This window comes from Cherax quadricarinatus, chromosome 44 (assembly GCF_038502225.1).
Source record: "Cherax quadricarinatus isolate ZL_2023a chromosome 44, ASM3850222v1, whole genome shotgun sequence".
NCBI lineage: Eukaryota > Metazoa > Arthropoda > Malacostraca > Decapoda > Parastacidae > Cherax > Cherax quadricarinatus.
In genome coordinates, this window is record NC_091335.1 from 8,765,572 (window position 1) to 8,790,571 (window position 25,000).

The 25,000-nt window shown below is 44.6% G+C and overlaps 1 protein-coding gene across 4 annotated transcripts in view; it reads right to left on the minus strand.

Moving 5' to 3' along the window:
* The window catches only part of LOC128697549 (fibronectin type-III domain-containing protein 3a), a 662,917-nt gene that overhangs the window by 395,000 nt on the left and 242,917 nt on the right, over positions 1 to 25,000 (minus strand). Inside the window, exon 1 of one of the 4 annotated variants that reach the window (XM_053789316.2) lies at positions 9,512 to 10,333. The exons of the other annotated variants lie outside the window; for them this stretch is intronic. Coding sequence (XP_053645291.1) covers positions 9,512 to 9,959 — 448 coding nt within the window. The 5' untranslated portion in view covers positions 9,960 to 10,333. Of the gene's footprint in view, positions 1 to 9,511; positions 10,334 to 25,000 lie in introns of those variants that run through there. 4 annotated transcript variants of the gene reach the window in all.

Below are 25,000 nucleotides of genomic sequence, written 5' to 3' on the forward strand. Positions count from 1 at the left end.
AAGTGACCGTGGATATCAGTGATGACTACAAGTGACCGTGGATATCAGTGATGACTACAAGTGACCGTGGATATCAGTGATGACTACAAGTGACCGTGGATATCAGTGATGACTACAAGTGACCGTGGATATCAGTGATGACTACAAGTGACCGTGGATATCAGTGATGACTACAAGTGACCGTGGATATCAGTGATGACTACAAGTGACCGTGGATATCAGTGATGACTACAAGTGACCGTGGATATCAGTGATGACTACAAGTGACCGTGGATATCAGTGATGGCTACAAGTGACCGTGGATATCAGTGGTCGCTACAAGCGACTGTAAATATCAGTGGTCGCTACAGGCGACTGTGGATAACAGTTTACTTTCTTTATAAAGAACTAGACCAGTCTGGTTATTCCCTTTCTAACAACATCAAACACGTACTTTCATTATCAACTTGTACCGTCGTTATTACTTCACTTTTATTAAAATAATCATAATCAACAGGTAATACTATTCAAATATTTTCTAGCATTTCTGATGTACATATTCACAATTCGTTGTGTCATCAGTTTCAGAATATTCAAACGTGAGGGAAAATATCACCGTAATTTACAAGCAAAAAGGACGCTGGATTCTGGCACCCTGTGGGAAGAATGGCGCCCCTCCCAAAGAAGAGCTCCTTCCCCGAGGCACAAACCACTCAAACTTCACTGAGTTAAGGTGACCCATCATCCGAGAGGGAAGAGAGGGAGGATGGAGAGGTGGGGGGGGGGACAGGGCTAGAAGGGTTGTGGTGGTGCAAGGTTAGGTCTGTGACACCTGTAACCTGGCTCTTTACACCCACTCTCCCCCCTACAGCCCAGCCTGAGGCCAGGCTTCCATATTGATCGTACGGTCAACCAGGCTGCTTGTGCTGGTGGCCAGTAGGCCCGCCACAACCATCACAGCCTAGCTGATCTGGCACTTGCAGCAGAAAGTAGTCCAGCTTGTCTGAAGTAATTTTTTTTCCTTTTTGTTTCGTGAGCCCCAGAGTTCCTCAACTTGTTTTTCAAAGTTTGTCGGATCTAGCACTGTCACACTACCCCCCTCCCCATTTATTTAAATTAAAATCCGTTGCCGATCTCTCGCTACAGTGTTACATGGATAACTAAGACATGGGCAACATCTGGGTATTTTCACTGTAGATGTTAGGTCAACCAGTGACTATCAATACAAAATATGACCATAATGTGAAAACTATAACTACATGTGCATACAAAAGATGAGGTAATAGTCGCTCAGCCAAAGATGAGGGACAGATTACCTCATCTTTTGTATAGCGTTCTACAGTCTTCACATTATGTCCTTGTATTGTATTGATAAAGCCACTAGATGGCGAAACGTTTACAATTATTACAATCATACTGAAGCGCTAAACCCGTAGGATTACACAGCGCCTGTGGGGGGGGGATGGAAGGTAATCAGGCTTCAGGGAACTAGAACACAGATCTTAATTCCCTAGATCAAGAGCCCCCACCAGCGTCAAGGAACCTCCCTCGAGGGGCAAAACGTCTTCAAAGATACCCAGATGTTGCACATGTGTCTAAATTCTCCATCTTGTCGGTACTGTATACCCTTCATATACAGTATTAGGTATTTACTGCACAACAAAAAAATTCCGGCATATTAAGGCAATTTTAATTACAAGTTGTATTACTATAATAATTTTTTTTGGCTCTTCTGGTAACAGGATTTCTATACACAAACCTATTTTTCTATTTGACCCCAAGCCCTTAATATTGATCTCTTGATTCAGGAAACTAGAGCTACCCTCTCCTCTCTTTCTGATCAAACCTGATTACCTCCCATTTCTGACTCTTGGGGAATTTGTCTGATCAATGTTCCTAGTGTTATCACTAAGCTCTGAGCCTGAGTGTCGATACAGCGGTCGACTGAAGGCTGTCTCAACAAGATTTAGAAGTTATCCTTAGCGTTATTTAAAACCAGGAAATTTAAAACAAGATAAACCTGAAAAACACAAGACTATCTTGCACCGAAGCTGAGGGATTGGGTGCCTCTAGCTCTCTCTACGTCGTTTACTGTCACCTGGACTGCACACTCTCCTACACTTCCTGGGTGATGTACACTCTCCTACACTTCCTGGGTGATGTACACTCTCCTACACTTCCTGGGTGATGTACACTCTCCTACACTTCCTGGGTGATGTACACTCTCCTACACTTCCTGGGTGATGTACACTCTCCTACACTTCCTGGGTGATGTACACTCTCCTACACTTCCTGGGTGATGTACACTCTCCTACACTTCCTGGGTGATGTACACTCTCCTACACTTCCTGGGTGATGTACACTCTCCTACACTTCCTGGGTGATGTACACTCTCCTACACTTCCTGGGTGATGTACACTCTCCTACACTTCCTGGGTGATGTACACTCTCCTACACTTCCTGGGTGATGTACACTCTCCTACACTTCCTGGGTGATGTACACTCTCCTACACTTCCTGGGTGATGTACACTCTCCTACACTTCCTGGGTGATGTACACTCTCCTACACTTCCTGGGTGATGTACACTCTCCTACACTTCCTGGGTGATGTACACTCTCCTACACTTCCTGGGTGATGTACACTCTCCTACACTTCCTGGGTGATGTACACTCTCCTACACTTCCTGGGTGATGTACACTCTCCTACACTTCCTGGGTGATGTACACTCTCCTACACTTCCTGGGTGATGTACACTCTCCTACACTTCCTGGGTGATGTACACTCTCCTACACTTCCTGGGTGATGTACACTCTCCTACACTTCCTGGGTGATGTACACTCTCCTACACTTCCTGGGTGATGTACACTCTCCTACACTTCCTGGGTGATGTACACTCTCCTACACTTCCTGGGTGATGTACACTCTCCTACACTTCCTGGGTGATGTACACTCTCCTACACTTCCTGGGTGATGTACACTCTCCTACACTTCCTGGGTGATGTACACTCTCCTACACTTCCTGGGTGATGTACACTCTCCTACACTTCCTGGGTGATGTACACTCTCCTACACTACCTGGAGGGGGTCCACTCTCCTATACTACATAGTTGATGTACACTCACCTACACTACCAGGGTGATGTACACACTTGCAATTCGTCTCTGTATTCGAACGCTGAAGCCTGCGACGCAGGCGAAACTATTCGTTAACAGTGAATACAGTGATGGACGAGGGATCGATCCGCGGCCCATAAACTAACAGGATGGCGTACTTACACTTCGGATATGTGGCTTCTAATAAAGAAATAAATTAAGCACTACAAACTGTACCTACTTCAGTCAGATGCACCATCTGTATGAAACAGCTGGGTATCTTTATTGACGAAACGTTTCGCCTCACACTAGGCTTCTTCAAATACGAAGGAAGCAGGAGAAATGAGATTACGTAACAAGTCCATCAACCTTGGAAAAAGAAATATTTGAGGTGGTCAGTCCCTCAGCCTGGAGAAGAGTTCAGCTCCAGTCTGGAACATCGTTCCAGACCAGTGGGGTCCCTTCTAACATGCCACACCATCAAGCCGGTTAATATCCTGGTATGTATTGCAACGTGAACACAGTGACTCTCCAAGTTCCGTCAAGAAGAAACTAACGTTCAAAAGATCTATGCAGAAGTTACCGTCATCTTCCAAAACAACAAAAAGGCACAATATCGTGACTGAAATACACAATAACCCGCAACGTCCGAAACGTCATCATAAGCTTTTCTCTCTATATGTGCAGATTATTAAGTGGTTACTATCATACCCATAATTTTCAAAGGGGTGGACCGGTAAGCCAGCGGAAGGCCTCGGTCATATGATGATCATCATTTGACTAAGACCCGCGTCAGGAAACCACTTGTCCTGTTTCCTGACAAATCTGTACACAAATAACCCTATGTGCGGGTTATTTGTGCACAGTCATCTTATTTCGTTGACGGAAGCTGAGGGCATTGTACTCAAATCCAGTAGCATTATTTTATTGTGTATTCATATATTACGGTATGCCCTTGAAGTATAATAGCCTAAACTCAAACAAATTAGCTTTGTAGGTGTGTGACATCCCATTTGGTACTTTATTTGGATACTGATAATTTTAATGTCTCGGCTAGGCTAGGTTAGTTAATGTCACAATAACTAATTAACTTTGGTAACGACTACATCTATATAATTTTTCCATTACAACGTGTAAACTTGTTATTAAAACTCATTAACTGATAACAGACATAACTGTTAATGTGACATTTTCTGAGTAGACATAATGGGGACCAAAGTATAGGCCAAACGGGAACCCAGGTGTAGGCCAAACGGGAAACCAGGTGTAGGCCAAACGGGAACCCAGGTGTAGGCCAAACGGGAACCCAGGTGTAGGCCAAACGGGAACCCAGGTGTAGGCCAAACGGGAACCCAGGTGTAGGCCAAACGGGAACCCAGGTGTAGGCTAAACCAGAATGTCACAAGTTACTTGTCAGGAACATATACCGGGTGTGAGCAGTACTTACAACCAGGTACACACACGAGAGATCTAACTTTCCAAGCCTCTACAATGACGACTGTTGTGCGGATGTAGCGAGCTACAAGGTGAAAGGTCAAATGTATTATAATAATAAAAAAAGAAGCGCTAAACCAAGGTCAAATGTAACTACAGGTTTACAGAGAATTTTGGAGAAAGTACACGAAGGATCTCTGCCAACATTAACAGTTCAAAGGAGGTCACCGCCCTTGCAGCCTGGTCCCAGACCATGCTGGAAGGGCTGTTAGTGCCCACCGCCCGCAGTCCAACGTACAGGAGTTCCCCGCGTTACAGCGCTTCGCTTTACAGCGTTATGCTAATGAAGCAGTTTTCAATTATACTCATTTTTCATTTATTCAGATATCCCACAATAAATATAGTCACTAAGCTAAGGATGAAAACATTTTAAGGTAAATAATGTATGCGTTGTATATGCATTTTTAGGTCCAGCTTTATTGCTCGCTTAATATATGATAGTGTAAATTTTATCAGACTTTTATATTCATTTGAAAGTAAAAAAAGTGTTTCACTTCACAGCAGCTCACCTGCTGTATAAGCGGGGCCCTCCTGTATTATAATAATGGGGGAGCGCTAAACCCGTAATATTACAGCGCCTGGAAGGGGGGGGGGGAGATGGAAGGTATTCAGGCTCAATTCAGGGAACCGGAGCACAGATACAATTCCTTAGATCAAGAGCCCCTCACCAGCGTCAAGGAACCTCCCTGAGGGGGGTACAAGGCCCTCCTGTATATTTATGGGAAAGTGCTAAACCAGTAGGGACCATGGAGCGACTGGGAAATGGGATGCAATTATATTTGATCCATGGAAAGGCAGATCCAATCACACCGGGACATTGCCTGGAAATTATACACTGGTCTAGGTATGTCACCTTTTTTTTTATATCTATACCCTGATGGAAGGGGTCAAAAAGGCTCTTGATCCAAATATTTGGAGTTACCCTCCCTTTCCTCGGATCAAAACCGCTTACCTCCCATTCCCCAAGCTTTCACTCCTATGGGTCTAGCGCCACCATAAATTTAATAATAACTACAACAAACGGATGGATAATTATATATCGGTGGGTCTTGAGTTGTGGTCCATCTCCGGGTACTTTGTGGAGACGGCCTGTTATCATGTACGACATTTCACCTACAAAAGGATTTATTGAGTGACACTTCATAATAAATAAAAAGTCGACTTTTGAACTACAAGTTTCCTTCTATCAGCCTCAGATACTTGCCACTGACTTCTATCAGCCTCAGATACTTGCCACTGACTTCTATCAGCCTCAGATACTTGCCACTGACTTCTATCAGCCTCAGATACTTGCCACTGACTTCTATCAGCCTCAGATACTTGCCACTGACTTCTATCAGCCTCAGATACTTGCCACTGACTTCTACCAGCCTCAGATACTTGCCACTGACTTCTACCAGCCTCAGATACTTGCCACTGACTTCTACCAGCCTCAGATACTTGCCACTGACTTCTACCAGCCTCAGATACTTGCCACTGACTTCTATCAGATACTTGCTGACTTCTACCAGCCTCAGATACTTGCCACTGACTTCTATCAGCCTCAGATACTTGCCACTGACTTCTATCAGCCTCAGATACTTGCCACTGACTTCTATCAGCCTCAGATACTTGCCACTGACTTCTTATTTACCTCCGAAGTACTGAAATGTACAGTGTACACATGGAAAACTGGAATTAATGAAGGCGATATAAATAGCGTGTTGAAAATATTTCATCACAACGGGACTCGCAGCAATCTATTAAACTAGGACAAATTTAGATTTAGAAAGAATATCGGGAAGTACTAGTTTGACAAGAGGTGTGGATGACAAACCCAGGTTTCGCCAAGCGAGTCGTGGATAATTATTATTCTCATCATAATCATGGGGAAGCGCTAAACCAGGAGGATTATACAGCGCCTGTGGAGGGAACTGGAGCACAGATCCAATTCCCTAGATCAAGAGCCCCTCACCAGCGTCAAGGAACCTCCCTTGAGGGGAGAGTCGTGGATGAGTGAAACACTCCCAGGTAGCATCAAGGGAGTCGTGAATGAGTGGAACGAGTATACGAGTGGGTATGAGTTATACTTGCCTAAAATGGGCCAACTAACCTACTCTTGTTCTCCCTCATTCTATTATTATTATAGTATAGCTTGTCAATGCAAGTTCGAAGTGACGTTCAATATGGCTGAGGTAGACTAGGCACGTGACTGCAAAACCTCAACATCCTCCTCTAACTCCGTGTGTGTAACTCGTCTTTAATATTTCATACCAGCGAACAATAAATCTGACAATATATGTCGGCCCCCTTTACGTGCATTGTGTACATTAATCAACATGGCGGTCAGTTTAGCTAAACTACAACACATACTAAACAAGATTGATGGGGACCACACAGTCAAACGTGTGACGGTGGTGGGACCACAGCCTAGCACGTCGGTGGTGGGGACCACACAGCCTAGCACGACGGTGGTGGGGACCACACAGCCTAGCACGACGGTGGTGGGGACCACACAGCCTAGCACGACGGTGGTGGGGACCACACAGCCTAGCACGACGGTGGTGGGGACCACACAGCCTAGCACGACGGTGGTGGGGACCACACAGCCTAGCACGACGGTGGTGGGGACCACACAGCCTAGCACGACGGTGGTGGGGACCACACAGCCTAGCACGACGGTGGTGGGGACCACACAGCCTAGCACGTCGGTGGTGGGGACCACACAGCCTAGCACGACGGTGGTGGGGACCACACAGCCTAGCACGACGGTGGTGGGGACCACACAGCCTAGCACGACGGTGGTGGGGACCACACACCCTAGCACGACGGTGGTGGGGACCACACACCCTAGCACGACGGTGGTGGGGACCACACACCCTAGCACGACGGTGGTGGGGACCACACACCCTAGCACGACGGTGGTGGGGACCACACACCCTAGCACGACGGTGGTGGGGACCACACACCCTAGCACGACGGTGGTGGGGACCACACACCCTAGCACGACGGTGGTGGGGACCACACACCCTAGCACGACGGTGGTGGGGACCACACACCCTAGCACGACGGTGGTGGGGACCACACACCCTACCACGACGGTGGTGGGGACCACACAGCCTAGCAAGCCGGTGGTGGGGACCACACAGCCTAGCAAGCCGGTGGTGGGGACCACACAGCCTAGCAAGCCGGTGGTGGCACCACACAGCCTAGCAAGCCTAGCAAGTCGGTGGTGGCACCACACAGCCTAGCAAGTCGGTGGTGGCACCACAGCCTAGCAAATCGGTGGTGGCACCACACAGCCTAGCAAGTCGGTGGTGGCACCACACAGCCTAGCAAGTCGGTGGTGGCACCACACAGCCTAGCAAGTCGGTGGTGGCACCACACAGCCTAGCAAGTCGGTGGTGGCACCACACAGCCTAGCAAGTCGGTGGTGGCACCACACAGCCTAGCAAGTCGGTGGTGGCACCACACAGCCTAGCAAGTCGGTGGTGGCACCACACATCTTAAACATGACGTTCAATGGTAAAAAAAAAAAAAAAAAAAAAGTTCCAGCTGCTTATATGTTAAGAATAAAGAACTCAAAAATATTACTTTACCAAACCCAGAAAGATCATCAAATAGCACGAAAGCAACACGCGAAAGATCTGGGAGCAATTATGTCGACTGACCTTTCTTCCAAAGAACACACTAAGGCAAACGTCACGACAGCCAGTAAAATGGCAGAGTGGGTATTGAGATATTTCAAAATGGAATTAGTGTCAATGGTTACACTATTCAAATCACTTGTGCTTTCTCGTTTAGAGTTGTTCAGTGTTGATGACCCCGTTCAGGGAACAGGGTAATATAGAGCTGGACCAGATACAGAAATCATTTACGGCCCAAAGAGCCATTAAAACACACCTCAAAATCTTAAATATGTATTCAATGAAGCAGAGGAGAGATGCATGATAATATATACCAGGAAAGTACGTGAAGGTCTAGTAAATCTGCACAGCCATAACATACTGGAGTGAAAGATGTGGAAGTGTAAAATAAACCCAGTGAGTAGGGGCGCCGTGGGCACAATAAGAGATCACTTTATCAACATCTGTGGCCCCAGACTATTCAACATGTTATCAGAAGGTAACAAAATTACTGCAGGGACAATTGTGGAAATCTTAGGAGAAAACCGGAAATTCATCTCTATAAAGGGCCAGATCCAACAGGCTGTCATGGATATCTGGGCCAGTGGGCACCGAAGAGCAACAGCCTGAATAGCAATAATGGTAGAATTACCGACGAAATGTTCGGTAAAAGGACACAGATGCAACTATGTGATATTTCACTAGCAACGTTTCGCTCTCCAGGAGCGACTGGAGAGCAAAACATTGCAACAATACGTCACATTAGTTACATGTGTCCTTTCCTAACAACCTGGTTGACCAGGCACGCCACAGACGAGCCTGGCCCAATTCCGGGTTCCGGGAGTAGAAAAACTCTCGAAACTCAAAAAATCAAAGGTATAAAGCCAAATTGTGGTGAGGTAAATTTAAGATTTAGAAATATATAAGAAAAAAAATATTGGTTTGACTTTGACACTAATTGTAGATAAGTGGAACAGCCTCCCCAGCAAGTTATTGAAGCCCGAGCCTTGGGTAGCTTTAAAAATGGGTTTGACAGGTAGACGAGTGGGTGTGGTTGGGAGAGTTGGACGTGCCTAGCATAAACCAGTAGGTCTACTGCTGTGCTCCACTGTGCTTATGATCTTAACAGTGGTCCCACTGCCTGACATTATGGCAGTGGGTCCATACTGCTTACCATATGTTAACGGTAATATGACCAGAAGGCTGACATTTGTATGGCATACTTACCTCAAAGTTAACCCGATTTAATGGTAGACTGACACCTCAGAGTTTAACAAGTATTTATTAACAACACTGTCAAAAGTGTAGGCATAGTGTTATGTAGTAGGAAAAGTACCCACCTGGTGCAGCGACCCCATGGACGGCACACAAGTGTGGGGATGGTGGGTGAGGGTGATGGCAGTACTCAGGGGGAGGCCCAGGGTAATACGCCTCCCCGGTGTAGTATTCTGGGTGGCAATATGGGGGTGGCGGCCCCTGGGCCATGGGTGGGGGCGTGTACTGCTGGTGATGGTGGTGGTGTTGCTGCTGTTGGTGTCCGCCCCCGTCCACACTGTTTGCACTGCTGTTGCTCTGAGTGCCGTTAGCTGAGGGGCTACTGCTGTTGCTGCTGCTGGCCCCGTTGGTGGTCTGCTGTGGCTGCTGTGATGGCTGTGTGGCCCGTGGAGGCACCCCGCCGCCCCCACCAGACACAAGCTGCTGCTGGTGCATCATGTCAACGGCGTGGGCGTGAGAGGTCCCGTCCATGTAATAGGTCGGTCCTGGCCCAGCCACCATCGTCGTCAACATAGAGCCTTGGTCTGTGCTCTCACAGGCCTACAACAAAGCTACTGGCACCGCAGGCTCAACAATAGGCGTGCGTGGGTGAGAGATTTAAGGCACTTGGGTGAGAGGGGCGTCTCCTGTGTTAAATAGGCCCGCTAGACACGTCTGTTTCAAGATGATAGTAGTACTACTTTAAAACACTGGCTGTTATTATTTATCTATCATCATACATGCACCTGTGCCTTCTCACACATACCATAATGACACTTATCCCCCCCCTAACAATACTAGACTTCGCACTCTCACTACAAATCAAACATCGAGGATAGAGGCATGAAGGCTAGCAAGCCACGTACACCCACCCTCAAGCAACGTATCGCACCAACTGTTCCTAGAACGTTCGCCGACGCACGAACATACCAACCTTGCCAAATGTCGCCCCATAATATTTCTTTCCGGCAATCTAAGCCAGCTGGCTCATATCTTTATATCCAGTATAGATGAGTCTTTTACACTTACTCATCCCAGGGATATATAAAAGGAAAGTGTTACTCCTAGGGCACATGGCAGAACAAAACAAGGGTCTAGGATGACCTTCATCTGGCATCAGTGGTTGGTGCTACCATCTACCGGCGCCAACCGAAAGCTCCCTCGGTTGTAGAGTAGGCCTGAATAAATAGTAGTTTATCATTTGAATACATCACCTTCAATACTGTTCCGGGTAAGCTGCCTCTTCGTAAAAATAAGCAGGCTAATACTATCCCCTGACAGACCACAGAATCAATTCTTACCTTTTAAACTGAAAATACTGGCCACTCTAATGGGAGTGGCCAGTTTGTCTGACTTTTTGGGTTATTCTGGTAATTTACACTACGTATGACAATTGTACTTATGTGTACCTGTGCCTAAATAAACTAACTTACCCTACAATATAATGTTATGGACATTTAGCGGGGCACTAAAAAAATATCCGAATTTTTAATTCTCGGATTTCCGCTTAATGACACTTTTTTCACACACACACACACACACATATATATATATATATATATATATATATATATATATATATATATATATATATATATATATATATATATATATATATATATATAATTTTAAACAAGCGCCATTGTGGCAGTCTCATAGTATCACTGTATAATAAAATAACAGATTCAGACGAGGAAGTAAACTTCTGTCTGGGACACATCGGTTCCAGATGGGCAACAACTCTCACTTTAAAGGGGACAGACATAACGTGAAATTTTGGCTGGAAACAGTTTGTCACTACCACTGACCTACTTCATACACGCGGGCGGGAACTCCTCCACATACACATGATGTATATACCCAGTAAGGTGTGTGTATAGTATATACCGTGAAGTGTGTATATACACTGCGAGATGCATCTTAGTCTATATACACTCTGAGGTATCTGTATATACACTGTGAGGTCTCTATGTATGTATGTATGTATGTATGTATGTATATATATATATATGTCGTGCCGAATATGTAAAACTGGTCAGTTAGCAAGAACTCACTTAAAATTAAGTCCTTTCTAAAATTTTCTCTTATACGTTTAAAGATATATTTTTTTCGTTAATGTTAATGTAAAAACTTTTAATTTTGCACCAAAAGAATCTTAGAAAACTTACCTAACCTTATTATAACAAGAACAATTAATTTTAGCCTAACCCAACTAAATACGTTTTAAATATGTTTACAATAATTTAGTACTAACAAACACAATCAAATATATATTTTTTCGTTAGGTTCAGAATGATTTTGGCGAAATTATTGCATACACAAATTATCACTTGTCCTATATGGCAAGATGAGCGTTGCTATTTAAGCCAAGATCGCAAGTTCTGCCTATTCGGCACGACATTATATATATATATATATATATATATATATATATATATATATATATATATATATATATATATATATATATATATATATATATATATATATATATATATATATATATATATATATATATATATATATATATATATATATATATATATATATATATATATATATATATATATATATATATATATATATATATATATATATATATATATATATATATATATATATATATATATATATATATATATATATATATATATATATATATATATATATATATATATTTTTATTTATTTATTTATTATCACACTGGCCGATTCCCACCAAGGCAGGGTGGCCCGAAAAAGAAAAACTTTCACCATCATTCACTCCATCACTGTCTTGCCAGAAGGGTGCTTTACACTACAGTTTTTAAACTGCAACATTAACACCCCTCCTTCAGAGTGCAGGCACTGTACTTCCCATCTCCAGGACTCAAGTCCGGCCTGCCGGTTTCCCTGAACCCCTTCATAAATGTTACTTTGCTCACACTCCAACAGCACGTCAAGTATTAAAAACCATTTGTCTCCATTCACTCCTATCAAACACGCTCACGCATGCCTGCTGGAAGTCCAAGCCAAATTTTCTTATACGTATAAAGATTTTTTTTTCATTTGTTAATCTAAAAATTAATAATTTTGTACCAACAAAGAAACATAATGAAATATATTTTTTCGTTGGGTTCTGAATGATTTTTGCGAAATTATTGCATACGCAAATTTTCGCTTGCCTTACTCGGCAAAAAGTGTTGCTATTTAAGCCAAAATCGCAAGTTTTACCTATTCTGCACGACATATGTATATCACACACCAAGGGATGTATATCTCTCAATGTATGTATACCGACAAGTGTGTGTGTATATCTATCAGTGTACATACCCAAAGTTTACTTTAAGCCTAGTTTCCGGCATTAAAGTATTCTCGATGTTAGTGTACAGGGAGAGTGCAGCCTTAATGACCCACATATAGTCCATGGGCTTTAAAACTAAGAGTGGATACACACAAAATAAAACCACTTGCAATATGTTCATTGGCAAGGTGTGGGTCCTGGGACCAAGGTCGCACCACTCGTCCATTCTTACGAGGATTTCCACCATTGGTAAAAACCTTGGTAATGGATACCGACAAATTGGTATAAAAAGGCACATAAGCAACCACTAGGATATATTTATTAAAATACGTTTCGGTCCAGGGACCTTAATCACCTCTAACAGAGGTTAAAAAGACAAAGAGTGGCACATGGTGCTATTCTCCGCCTATAAGATTTTTTACCGTTTTCGACAATAATCTCAGGTGATAAACACGGCCTTCGCAGATTTCTGGCGCAACGCTTATTTCTCCTTTATCGGGATAAAAATGAACGAAAGGCCAACAGGAACAGCGTCATTGATGCAAGAAAAAGACACAGACTTAACTTGATGTGTGCAGACTGCGTACTTAAGGCACTTCATGGTTGGCTAACCTCATACTTGGCCCTGGTGGATACCATCCATAGATAAACTCACACTTCAGCTATGTAATACTATATATATATATATATATATATATATATATATATATATATATATATATATATATATATATATATATATATATATATATATATATATATATATATATATATATATATATATATATATATATATATATATATATATATATATATATATATATATGTCGTGCCAAATAGGCAGAACTTGCTATCTTGGCTTAAATAACAACGCTCATCTTGCCATATAGGACAAGTGAAAATTTGTGTATGCAGTAATTTCGCCCAAGTCATTCTGAACCTTACGAAAAAAATATATTTCACTGTGTTTGCTTAGTATTAAATTACTGTAAGCAAATCTAAAATATATTTAGTTGGGTTAGGCTAAAATAAACTGTTCTTGTTATAATAAGGTTAGGTAAGTTTTCTAAGATTCTTTTGGTGCAAAATTAATTTTTTTTTACATTAACATTAATGAAAAAAATATATCTTTAAACGTACAAGAGAAAATTTTAGAAAGGACTTAATTTTAAATGAGTTCTTGCTAATTGACCAGTTTTACATATTCGGCACGACATATATATATATATATATATATATATATATATATATATATATATATATATATATATATATATATATATATATATATATGGCTGAAGGAGACTCGAACCTACGAACCTTGGAACAAGGTACGCAGTGCTATACCACTCACCACACTGGACCAATACCTTGGAGTCCAGCTTGCGCTAGACTTTGATCCAAGGCAGCCAGCTTTCAGGGAGAAGGTTTACAACTGCGTACCTTGTCCCAAGGTTCGTAGGTTCGAGTCTCCTTCAGCCAGAGATCAGTGTTTTTGTATATTTCGCCTGCTCTCGCGAATTCCTTGCATATATATATATATATATATATATATATATATATATATATATATATATATATATAATGTGCCGAATAGGTAAAATTTGCTATTTTCGCTTAAATAGCAACGTTCTTCTTGCCGAATAAGGCAAGCGAAAATTTGTGTATGCAATAATTTAGCAAAAATCATCCTGAACCTAACGAAAAAAATATATTTTATTGTGTTTGTTTATTATTTATTTTTTTGTAAACTTATCTAAAATATATTTAATTGGATTAGGCTAAATTAAATTGCGCTTGTTATAATAAGGTTAGGTAAGTTTTCTAAGGCACTTTTGGTGCAAAACAAATTTTTTTTCACTACATAAATGAAAAAAAATATACCTTTAAACGTATAAGAGAATTTTTTAAAAAGGACTTAATTTTAAATGAGTTCTTGTTAATTGATCAGCTTTACCTATTCGGTACATCTCTATATATTAAATGATAAATCGTTCTTCTGAAGGCAAAAATAATACCTAAAACTCACGAAATCGTAATATCACGATATCAAACAAACCACGAAACGGGTGGGGTTTGATCCATGGCAAGTGAGTTTTAAAATTCCAGGCCGCCTGGAGTTTTAGGACTTACTCGTCATGGGTTTTAAACCCTACCTGTTCCGTGGTTTATAATAGTTCATTCTTAGTATGTCAGGCTAACAGATATAAATAACAGGGCAAAGAAAATGACATCGGAAATCATACCTATCTGAGATAAAGACACCTTCCCCTACACCCGCCATAATTACAATGTAGGTTGTTGACTTATCCAAAGGTGGCCACAGCCTCGAGCTGGTCGACTTAACAAGACTTTCACAAATCACAGACTAAACTTTCTGCAACACTGGAAGGGATTCCACTAGTCTTTGTTCCTCAGGCGTCAGGTTATTTTGTTTAATGGTTGGGGTGTAGGCTCCATAAGTGCTGATACGCTTGAATTTTGGGTGGATCTCTGAGATTACCCTCCTACTCCGCTGCCTTTTGAAATGATAATGATGGCTTCCTGGCCGCGTCTCTAGACCCCCGCCGGCCACAGGCTTAAAAATATATGTAATCTATGTCACTTAATATCGCTCCCTAAGGCAGTGATCTGATGTAGTATCCTCCGACAATTTTGGATATTCAATTAAATGTTATTCAAGCCTTCCTGAAGTGATAATAAATTAGAACCCCTAATGAGATGTTGTTGGTATTTATATTTGCTAAGCTCGTGCCCCCTGGTCCTTGCTCAGACTTTACATTTTACGATTTTTAATTATTTATTGCATAGCTGGTTATTAAAGCCTCGTTGGGAGACTGGAGAATATGTTGGCAAAATTTCCCACAATACACACATGAATTTATAGTAATTAGATAAGTGAGGGTTGAACGTCCCTTAAGATAAGATAAAGTCAGGTTATTAGATTCAGAGAGTATCTACTACACGAGGGTCGTTAAGGCTGCGAGTCACCTGTTCAACACCAGCCGAGGATACTTTAATATCTAAAACTAGGGATCAACAGAAAAGTCTGTATATATACACTGAGAGATACACATTTCTTGGTGCATATACCCTGAAATATACACGCTTGGTGTATTATACACACACACACACACACACACACACTTCTTGGTGTATATATCAGGAGCCTGGTTGGATCAGATCTTCAGTCACCAGCAGGCCTGGTCTGAGACCAGGGGGCGCTGACCCCTGAAAACATGCTTCAGGTATCCTTCAGGTCACCATATTAACCTGAGCGTCACTCTCGACAATCTACAAACACTGTCCTGCGTCAGGAGACGCTGTCCGGTGTCAGATATTTGCTTAACAGGACTGGGACGAGAGTAGCTGAGTGGGTGACAAAGACTGCATTTTGGGCATAAATAAGCAAGGTATACCACCTTCAGCGACGTTACTTGGTATTTTTTTTTCCACTGGTGAAGATTAACGGCGCAGAGTCAACAAATGGAGGGAGAAACAGCTGCGGGGAGGAACTTGACTGAAGCGTTTCGCCCATGGGCAGAAAATTCTTCGGTCACTGACTGAAGAAGTTTGTCAACAGGTGAAACGTCTCAATTAAATTCCTCTCTGCAAATGTGTCTCACTATTCTTTTTTCCATTCACCTGCAACTCCATTGCTAAACGAAAGCTTTCCTAAATTCCTGCTAACTTTGTACTGATGCCACCCGAGTTCACTGCTCCGAGCTCTTATTTATCTTTAGTACCCTGCTTATATATCCTCTATACATGTCTTCTACTTGTATACCTCAAATCATATCTCCCCTCACTGTACGTCTCTCAAGAGACTTTATGCTCATTACACTATATTAACACGAATGATATCTTAATCACTGGATTAAGTTGGTCAAATTTCTCTCTATATGTTCCCCCAAAAGCCTATTCCTTTCTGTTATACAAAGACCAGAACTGCACCGCATAATTCAGAGTGAAACCTTACCTGGAGGTTACCTGGAGGTTACCTGGAGGTTATTCCGGGGATCAACGCCCCCGCGGCCCGGTCCATGACCAGGCCTCCCGATGGATCAGGGCCTGATCAACTAGGTTGTTACTGCTGGCCGCACGCAGTCCAACGTACGAGCCACAGCCCGGCTGATCCGGCACTGACTTTAGGTACCTGTCCAGCTCTCTCTTGAAGGCAGCCAGGGGTTTATTGGCAATTCCCCTAATGCTTGATGGGAGGCTGTTGAACAGTCTTGGGCCCCGGACACTTATGGTGTTTTCCTTTAGTGTACCAATGACGCCCCTACTTTTTATTGGGGGCATTTTGCATCGCCTGTCCAGTCTTTTACTTTCGTAGGGAGTGATTTCTGTGTGCAGATTTGGGACCATTCCTTCCAGGATTTTCCAAGTGTAGATTATGATATATCTCTCCCTCCTGCGTTCCAACGAGTACAAGTCAAGTGCTTCCAAGCGTTCCCAGTAGTTAAGGTGCTTGACAGAACTTATACGTGCAGTAAAGGATCTCTGTACACTCTCTAGATCTGCGATTTCACCTGCTTTGAATGGAGATGTTAATGTACAGCAGTATTCCAGCCTAGAGAGAACAAGTGATTTGAAAAGGATCATCATTGGCTTGGCATCTCTCGTTTTGAACGTTCTCTTTATCCATCCTATCATTTTATTTGCACGTGCGATCGTGGTACTGTTGTGATCCTTGAATGTGAGATCCTCAGACATTACTACTCCCAGGTCCCTTACATTATTTTTCCGCTCTACTGTATGACCAGAGTCTGTAGTATACTCTGTTCTAGTTATCATCTCCTCCAGTTTTCCATAACGGGGTAGTTGGACCTTGTATATAATAATGACATAGAACACTGACAAGTTGAGTAAGACGTATGCGAGACATTTCTAATGTGAAGCAGGCTTCTTCAGTCGAGTACAGGCGGTTATAACAATGGAGGCAGTAAGAATGGAGATGTAAATAGGTGATCAGTTCCTTAGTCCTGATAGAAGATAGTCAGTTCCTCAGTCTTGATAGAAGGTGGTCAGTTCCTCAGCCTTGATGGAAGCTGGTCACTTCCTTAGCCTTGATAGGTCTCTAAAGCAGAGGCAAAACGTTTTGATGACTAAGATACCTAACTGATGCACATGTAGGTTGCTCATTCATGTACGAAGTTGTATAACTTTGTGCTTGTGTTATTTATGCAGATATAAATCCAAACACTGTTCTTCCATACCCACCTCTCTCTCTCTCTCTCTCTCTCTCTCCCTTATTCCTTCCCTTTTCTCCCTTCTGTTCCTCTGCCTCCCTCTCTCTTGTCTCCTCCCTCTCGCTCCTCTTCCTTCCTCTGGGTCCACTCCCCTTCTCTGGCTCATCGCTCAGTCATACCTGCCATAAATCTGTGTCAGCCAGTATGTTTACGAAGAGTGTGTGTGAAACTCAAGCGGCGCCCTCCACGTCTCTTCTACCTCCTCTTCTCATCTCCCACTTCTTCCCTTTCTCCCCTACCTATTCTCAATCTCCCCCCTAACTTCTCTTCCCAAAAACAGTCCTCTACCCTCTTCCCTTCATTTTAATGATAATGCTATATTCCCGTGAGCATACAGATAATGTATATACATGGGTAGAAAAAAAAATATATATTGGTAGATAATGTAGATACATGTGTAATGTATATACATGGGTAGATGATGTATATAAATGGGTAGAAAATTTATATATACATGGGTAGATAATGTATATATACGTATAGAATAGTATAGTGTAGTACCTGGAGTTTACCTGGAGAGAGTTCCGGGGGTCAACGCCCCCGCGGCCCGGTCTGTGACCATTATAATATAATAGTTCATTATAATTTAGTGAAGAGATGCGATAGACTGTATGGGCTACAATTATTGTATGTCCGGTCCAGCAACACTGAGATGAACATTTATATTAACTATGAGTATATTGAGAGATAACATAAGTGTGTGTGGTCCAAGACTGTTCAGCAGCCTCCCAGCATTCATAAGCGGGATTACCAGTAGACCCCTGGCTGCCTGACAGAGAGAGCTGGACAGATACCTAAAGTCTGAGACCGATCAGCCGGGTTGTGGTTCATATGTTGGTTGACGTGCGGCCAACAGTAACAGCCTGGTTGATCAGGCCCTGATCTACAGCGAGGCCTGGTCAAGGACTGGGACGCGGGGGCGTTGACCCCCGGAACACCCTCCAGGTAGGTAAGGTTGCCTCTCCCTACCAGTCCTCCCCATACCCCATACCTCCTTTTCAAATCCTTTTCAAATCACTTGTTCTCTCTAGGCTGCCTGATCAAGGGAAGGATTAAAGTTGATCAGGCCCTGATCCATCGGGAGGCCTGGTCATGGACCGGGCCGCGGGGGCGTTGATCCCCGGAATAACCTCCAGGTAGGCTGGAATACTGCTGTACATTAACATCTCCATACAAAGCAGGTGAAATCGCAGATCTAGAGATCCTTTACTGCACGTATAAGTTCTGTCAAGCACCTTAACTACTGGGAACGCTTGGAAGCACTTGACTTGTACTCGTTGGAACGCAGGAGGGAGAGATATATCATAATCTACACTTGGAAAATCTTGGAAGGAATGGTCCCAAATCTGCACACAGAAATCACTCCCTACGAAAGTAAAAGACTGGGCAGGCGATGCAAAATGCCGCCAATAAAAAGTAGGGGCGCCATTGGTACACTAAGAGAAAACACCATAAGTGTCCGGGGCCCAAGACTGTTCAACAGCCTCCCATCAAGCATTAGGGGAATTGCCAATAAACCCCTGGCTGCCTTCAAGAGAGAGCTGGACAGATACCTAAAGTCAGTGCCGGATCAGCCGGGCTGTGGCTCGTACGTCGGACTGCGTGCGGCCAGCAGTAACAGCCTAGTTGATCAGGCCCTGATCCATCGGGAGGCCTGGTCATGGACCGGGCCGCGGGGGTGTTGATCCCCGGAATAACCTCCAGGTAACCTCCAGGTAACCCCTCCTCTCTCCACCCCTCTTCTCCCTACCCCTCCTCTCTCCACCCCTCCTCTCTCCACCCCTCCTCTCTCCACCCCTCTTATCTCCACCCCTCCTCTCTCCACCCCTCTTCTCTCCACCCCTCTTCTCTCCACCCCTCCTCTCCCTACACCTCCTCTCTCCACCCCTCCTCTCTCCACCCCTCCTCTCTCCACCCCTCCTCTCCCAACCCCTCCTCTCTCCACCCGTCTTCTCTCCACCCCTCCTCTCCCTACACCTCCTCTCTCCACCCCTCCTCTCTCCAACCCTCCTCTCTCTACCCCTCCTCTCTCTACCCCTCCTCTCTCCACCCATCCTCTCCCTACACCTTCTCTCTCCACCCCTCCTCTCTCCACCCCTCCACTCCCCCCCCCTCCTCTCTCCACCCCTCCTCTCTCCACCCCTCCTCTCTCCACCCCTCCTCTCTCCACCCCTTCTCTCTCTATCCCTCCTCTCTCTACCCCTCCTCTCCCAACCCCACCACTCGCAACCCCTCCTCTCTCCATCCCTCCTCTCCCAACCCCTCCTCTCTCCACCTCTCCTCTCTCCACCCCTCCTCTCCCAACCCCTCCTCTCTCCACCCGTCCTCTCCCAACCCCTCCTCTCCCAACCCCTCCTCTCTCCACTCCTCTCTCCACCCTTAATCTCCCAACCCCTCCTCTCTCCACCCCTCCTCTCCCAACCCTTCCTCTCCACCCCTCCTCTCCCAACCCCTCCTCTCTCCACCCCTCCTCTCCCAACCCCTCCTTTCTCCACCCCTCCTCTCCCAACCCCTCCTCTCTCCACCCCTCCTCTCTCAACCCCTCCTCTATCCACCCCTCCTCTCCCTACCCCTCTTCTTTCCACCCCTCCTCTCTCTACCCCTCCTCTTTCCACCCCTCCTCTCCCTACCCCTTCTCTCTCCACCCCTCCTCTCTCTACCCCTCCTCTTTCCACCCCTCCTCTCCCTACCCCTTCTCTCTCCACCCCTCCTCCTTCAACCTCCATTTTTCCCCACCTCTAGTTCCCCCTCCTGGCTTTCCACCAGCTCCTCTCCCCTTCACTCTCACCCCACCCCAATCCTATCCCTGCCCCTATATTATAACCCAACCCCACACCTCTCCCCGCCCCTATAATCTCACCCCACACCTCTCCCCGCCCCTATTCCCTCCTGCCCTCCCTTCTCTTCCGCCTACTCTCCTCTCCTTTCCATCCTCTTTCATGTCCTCTCCTGACTGAGGGTCCTCTTCCCCATCCTGCTCTCTTCCTCTAACAACGAATTTCCACATTATGGCCACCTACTTACAAGCACTATGTAACTTACAAGCACTATGTAACTTACAAGCACTATGTAAGTGAATCAGTCAGGCAAATACACTACTGGGGATGTTGGAAATCACAGTGGAAATAAGTCACTGACTTTTTCTTGAGTTATCCTAGGCCATCTGCACACACGCTGCTATGTATATACGTAACTGTATTTATGTGTATCTGAACCTAAGCAAACTTACTAATTCTACTCCCTGGATTGTAAACGAGAAAGATACATCATAATTTATACAAACCACTGTGAAAAAAATAGTGAACTTCCAAGTGATTTCGTGATTTCTCACATTATCAAGGAACCGGCCAGAAATCAGGAAAGCTCTCGGAACTTCACTATTCTTTTCACCTGGATTGTTCTGTATATTGTGATATCACCTACTATCAACTACTCCGTTATGGAAAACTGGAGGAGATAATAACTAGAACAGAGTATACTACTGACTCCGGCCATACAATAGAACGGAAAAATAATGTAAGGGACCTGGGAGTAGTAATGTCTGAGGATCTCACTTTCAAGGATCACAACAGTGCCACGAGAGATGCCAAGCCCATGATGATCCTTTTCAAATCTTTGTTCTCTCTAGGCTGGAATACTGCTGTACATTAACATCTCCATACAAAGCAGGTGAAATCGCAGATCTAGAGAGTGTACAGAGATCCTTTACTGCACGTATAAGTTCTGTCAAGCACCTTAACTACTGGGAACGCTTGGAAGCACTTGACTTGTACTCGTTGGAACGCAGGAGGGAGAGATATATCATAATCTACACTTGAAAAATCTTGGAAGGAATGGTCCCAAATCTGCACACAGAAATCACTCCCTACGAAAGTAAAAGACTGGGCAGGCGATGCAAAATGCCGCCAATAAAAAGTAGGGGCGCCATTGGTACACTAAGAGAAAACACCATAAGTGTCCGGGGCCCAAAACTGTTCAACAGCCTCCCATCAAGCATTAGGGGAATTGCCAATAAACCCCTGGCTGCCTTCAAGAGAGAGCTGGACAGATACCTAAAGTCGGTGCCGGATCAGCCGGGCTGTGGCTCGTACGTCGGACTGCGTGCGGCCAGCAGTAACAGCCTAGTTGATCAGGCCCTGATCCATCGGGAGGCCTGGTCGTGGACCGGGCCGCGGGGGCGTTGATCCCCGGAATAACCTCCAGGTAACCTCCAGGTATCACCTCTTTACTGTGATCTTATTGTATCCTAATTTATATATGGAAGGTTCTGAACTGCGATACTCCGAAACTACTGTAAACATTACACATAAAAGCAAGAGTCTTACTTAGCAAGACACCTCCAAACAAGAGCAGGGGAGCGATGACTGCGCCAGGAGAAATCAATAAGTGTAAGGGAACCAAGACTTATCAACGCCCTTCATGCATAAGAGGAACTGCCAACAAGTCTCTGGTTGTCTACATGACCAAACTTGATAAGTTCCTCAGGTCAGTAAGTTTAGGCTTAGGTACACGTAAATACAATTATCATACGAAGTCCAAGAATTACTTAGGATAACCCAAAGAAAGATAAGATAAGATTTTTTCGGATTTTTAACCCCGGAGGGTTAGTAACCAAGGATAACCCAAGAAAGTCAGCGCGTCATCGAGAACTGTCCGTCTTTTTTCCATTGTGGTCCTTCAATCTTGTCCCCCAGGATGCGACCCACACCAGTCGACTAACACCCTGGTACCTACTTACTTGAAAGGCAAACGGGTCAACAGGTGTGAGGAAATATGCCCAGTGTTTTCACCCTTCCGGGGGATCGGATACGGACATTCAGAGTATGAGGCGAGTGTTACCCACCAGGCCAAGAGACACCCCTGATTAGTCTGCCTGTGGTGCATGCGGCTGGCTTCAACACCCTGGTCGATCAGGCCATCGACCCGGAAGCCTGGTCTGGGACCGGGCCGCGGGAGCGGTAATACCAGAAATCGAGTCCGGGTAGACTACAGGTAGACTAGGTAGACGCTCACTTCCTATAGACACAAATAGACAATCTCACAGACACACACGAGTACGCACACTCATGTACATATATGAACACACACACACGAATCGACCCCTGCAACCACAATTAGGTGAGTACACACTACACACTCACACACAGTCACACACTCACACACAGACACACATACACACACAGACACACACAGGTGGTACTGGAAAACTTCATGTACCAACACGTAAGGGACACTACAAGAGAGAGAGGAGAGAATGAACCAGAAAGGCTGGACTTAGTATTCACCTTGAGTAGTGCAGATATCGAGGACATCACATATGAAAGACCCCTTGGGGCCAGTGACCATGTGGTTTTAAGCTTCGAATACACAGTAGAGCTACAAGTGGAGGGAGAAGCAGGAAGGCCAGGATGAATGAAGCCAAACTACAAGAAAGGGACTACACAGGAATGAGGAACTTCCTGAACGGGGTTCAGTGGGACAGAGAACTGGCAGGGAAGCCAGTTAATGAGATGATGGAATATGTAGCAACAAAATGCAAGGAGGCTGAGGAGAGGTTTGTACCCAAGGGTAACAGGAATAATGAAAAAGCCAGGATGAGCCCATGGTTTACCCAAAGGTGCAGGGAGGCAAAAACCAAGTGTGCTAGGGAATGGAAGAAATATAGAAGGCAAAGGACCCAGGAGAATAAGGAGAGCAGTTGTAGAGCCAGAAACGAATATGCACAGATAAGAAGGGAGGCCCAAAGACAATATGAAAATGACATAGCAGCGAAAGCCTAATCTGACCCGAAACTGTTGTACAGCCACATCAGGAGGAAAACAACAGTCAAGGACCAGGTAATCAGGCTAAGGAAGGAAGGAGGAGAGACAACAACAAATGACCGTGAAGTATGTGAGGAACTCAACAAGAGATTCAAAGAAGTGTTCACAGAGGAGACAGAAGGGGCTCCAGAAAGACGGAGAGGTGGGGCACACCACCATGTGCTAGACACAGTGCACACAACCGAGGAAGAAGTGAAGAGGCTTCTGAGTGAGCTAGATACCTCAAAGGCAATGGGGCCAGATAACATCTCCCCACGGGTATTGAGAGAGGGAGCAGAGGCGCTATGTGTACCCCTAACAACAATATTCAATACATCTATCGAAACAGGGAGATTGCCTGAGGCATGGAAGACAGCAAATGTAGTCCCAATCTTTAAAAAAGGAGACAGACATGAAGCATTAAACTACAGACCAGTGTCACTGACATGTATAGTATGCAAAATCATGGAGAAGATTATCAGGAGAAGAGTGGTGGAACACCTAGAAAGGAATGATCTCATCAACAGCAGCCAACATGGTTTCAGGGACGGGAAATCCTGTGTCACAAACCTACTGGAGTTCTATGACATGGTGACAGCAGTAAGACAAGAGAGAGAGGGGTGGGTGGATTGCATATTCTTGGACTGCAAGAAGGCGTTTGACACAGTTCCACACAAGAGATTGGTGCAAAAACTGGAGGACCAAGCAGGGATAACAGGGAAGGCACTACAATGGATCAGGGAATACTTGTCAGGAAGACAGCAGCGAGTCATGGTACGTGGCGAGGTGTCAGAGTGGGCACCTGTGACCAGCGGGGTCCCACAGGGGTCAGTCCTAGGACCAGTGCTGTTTCTGGTATTTGTGAACGACATGACGGAAGGAATAGACTCTGAGGTGTCCCTGTTTGCAGATGACGTGAAGTTGATGAGAAGAATTCACTCGATCGAAGACCAGGCAGAACTACAAAGGGATCTGGACAGGCTGCAGACCTGGTCCAGCAATTGGCTCCTGGAGTTCAATCCCACCAAGTGCAAAGTCATGAAGATTGGGGAAGGGCAAAGAAGACCGCAGACGGAGTACAGTCTAGGGGGGCAGAGACTACAAACCTCACTCAAGGAAAAAGATCTTGGGGTGAGTATAACACCAGGCACATCTCCTGAAGCGCACATCAACCAAATAACTGCTGCAGCATATGGGCGCCTAGCAAACCTCAGAACAGCATTCCGACATCTTAATA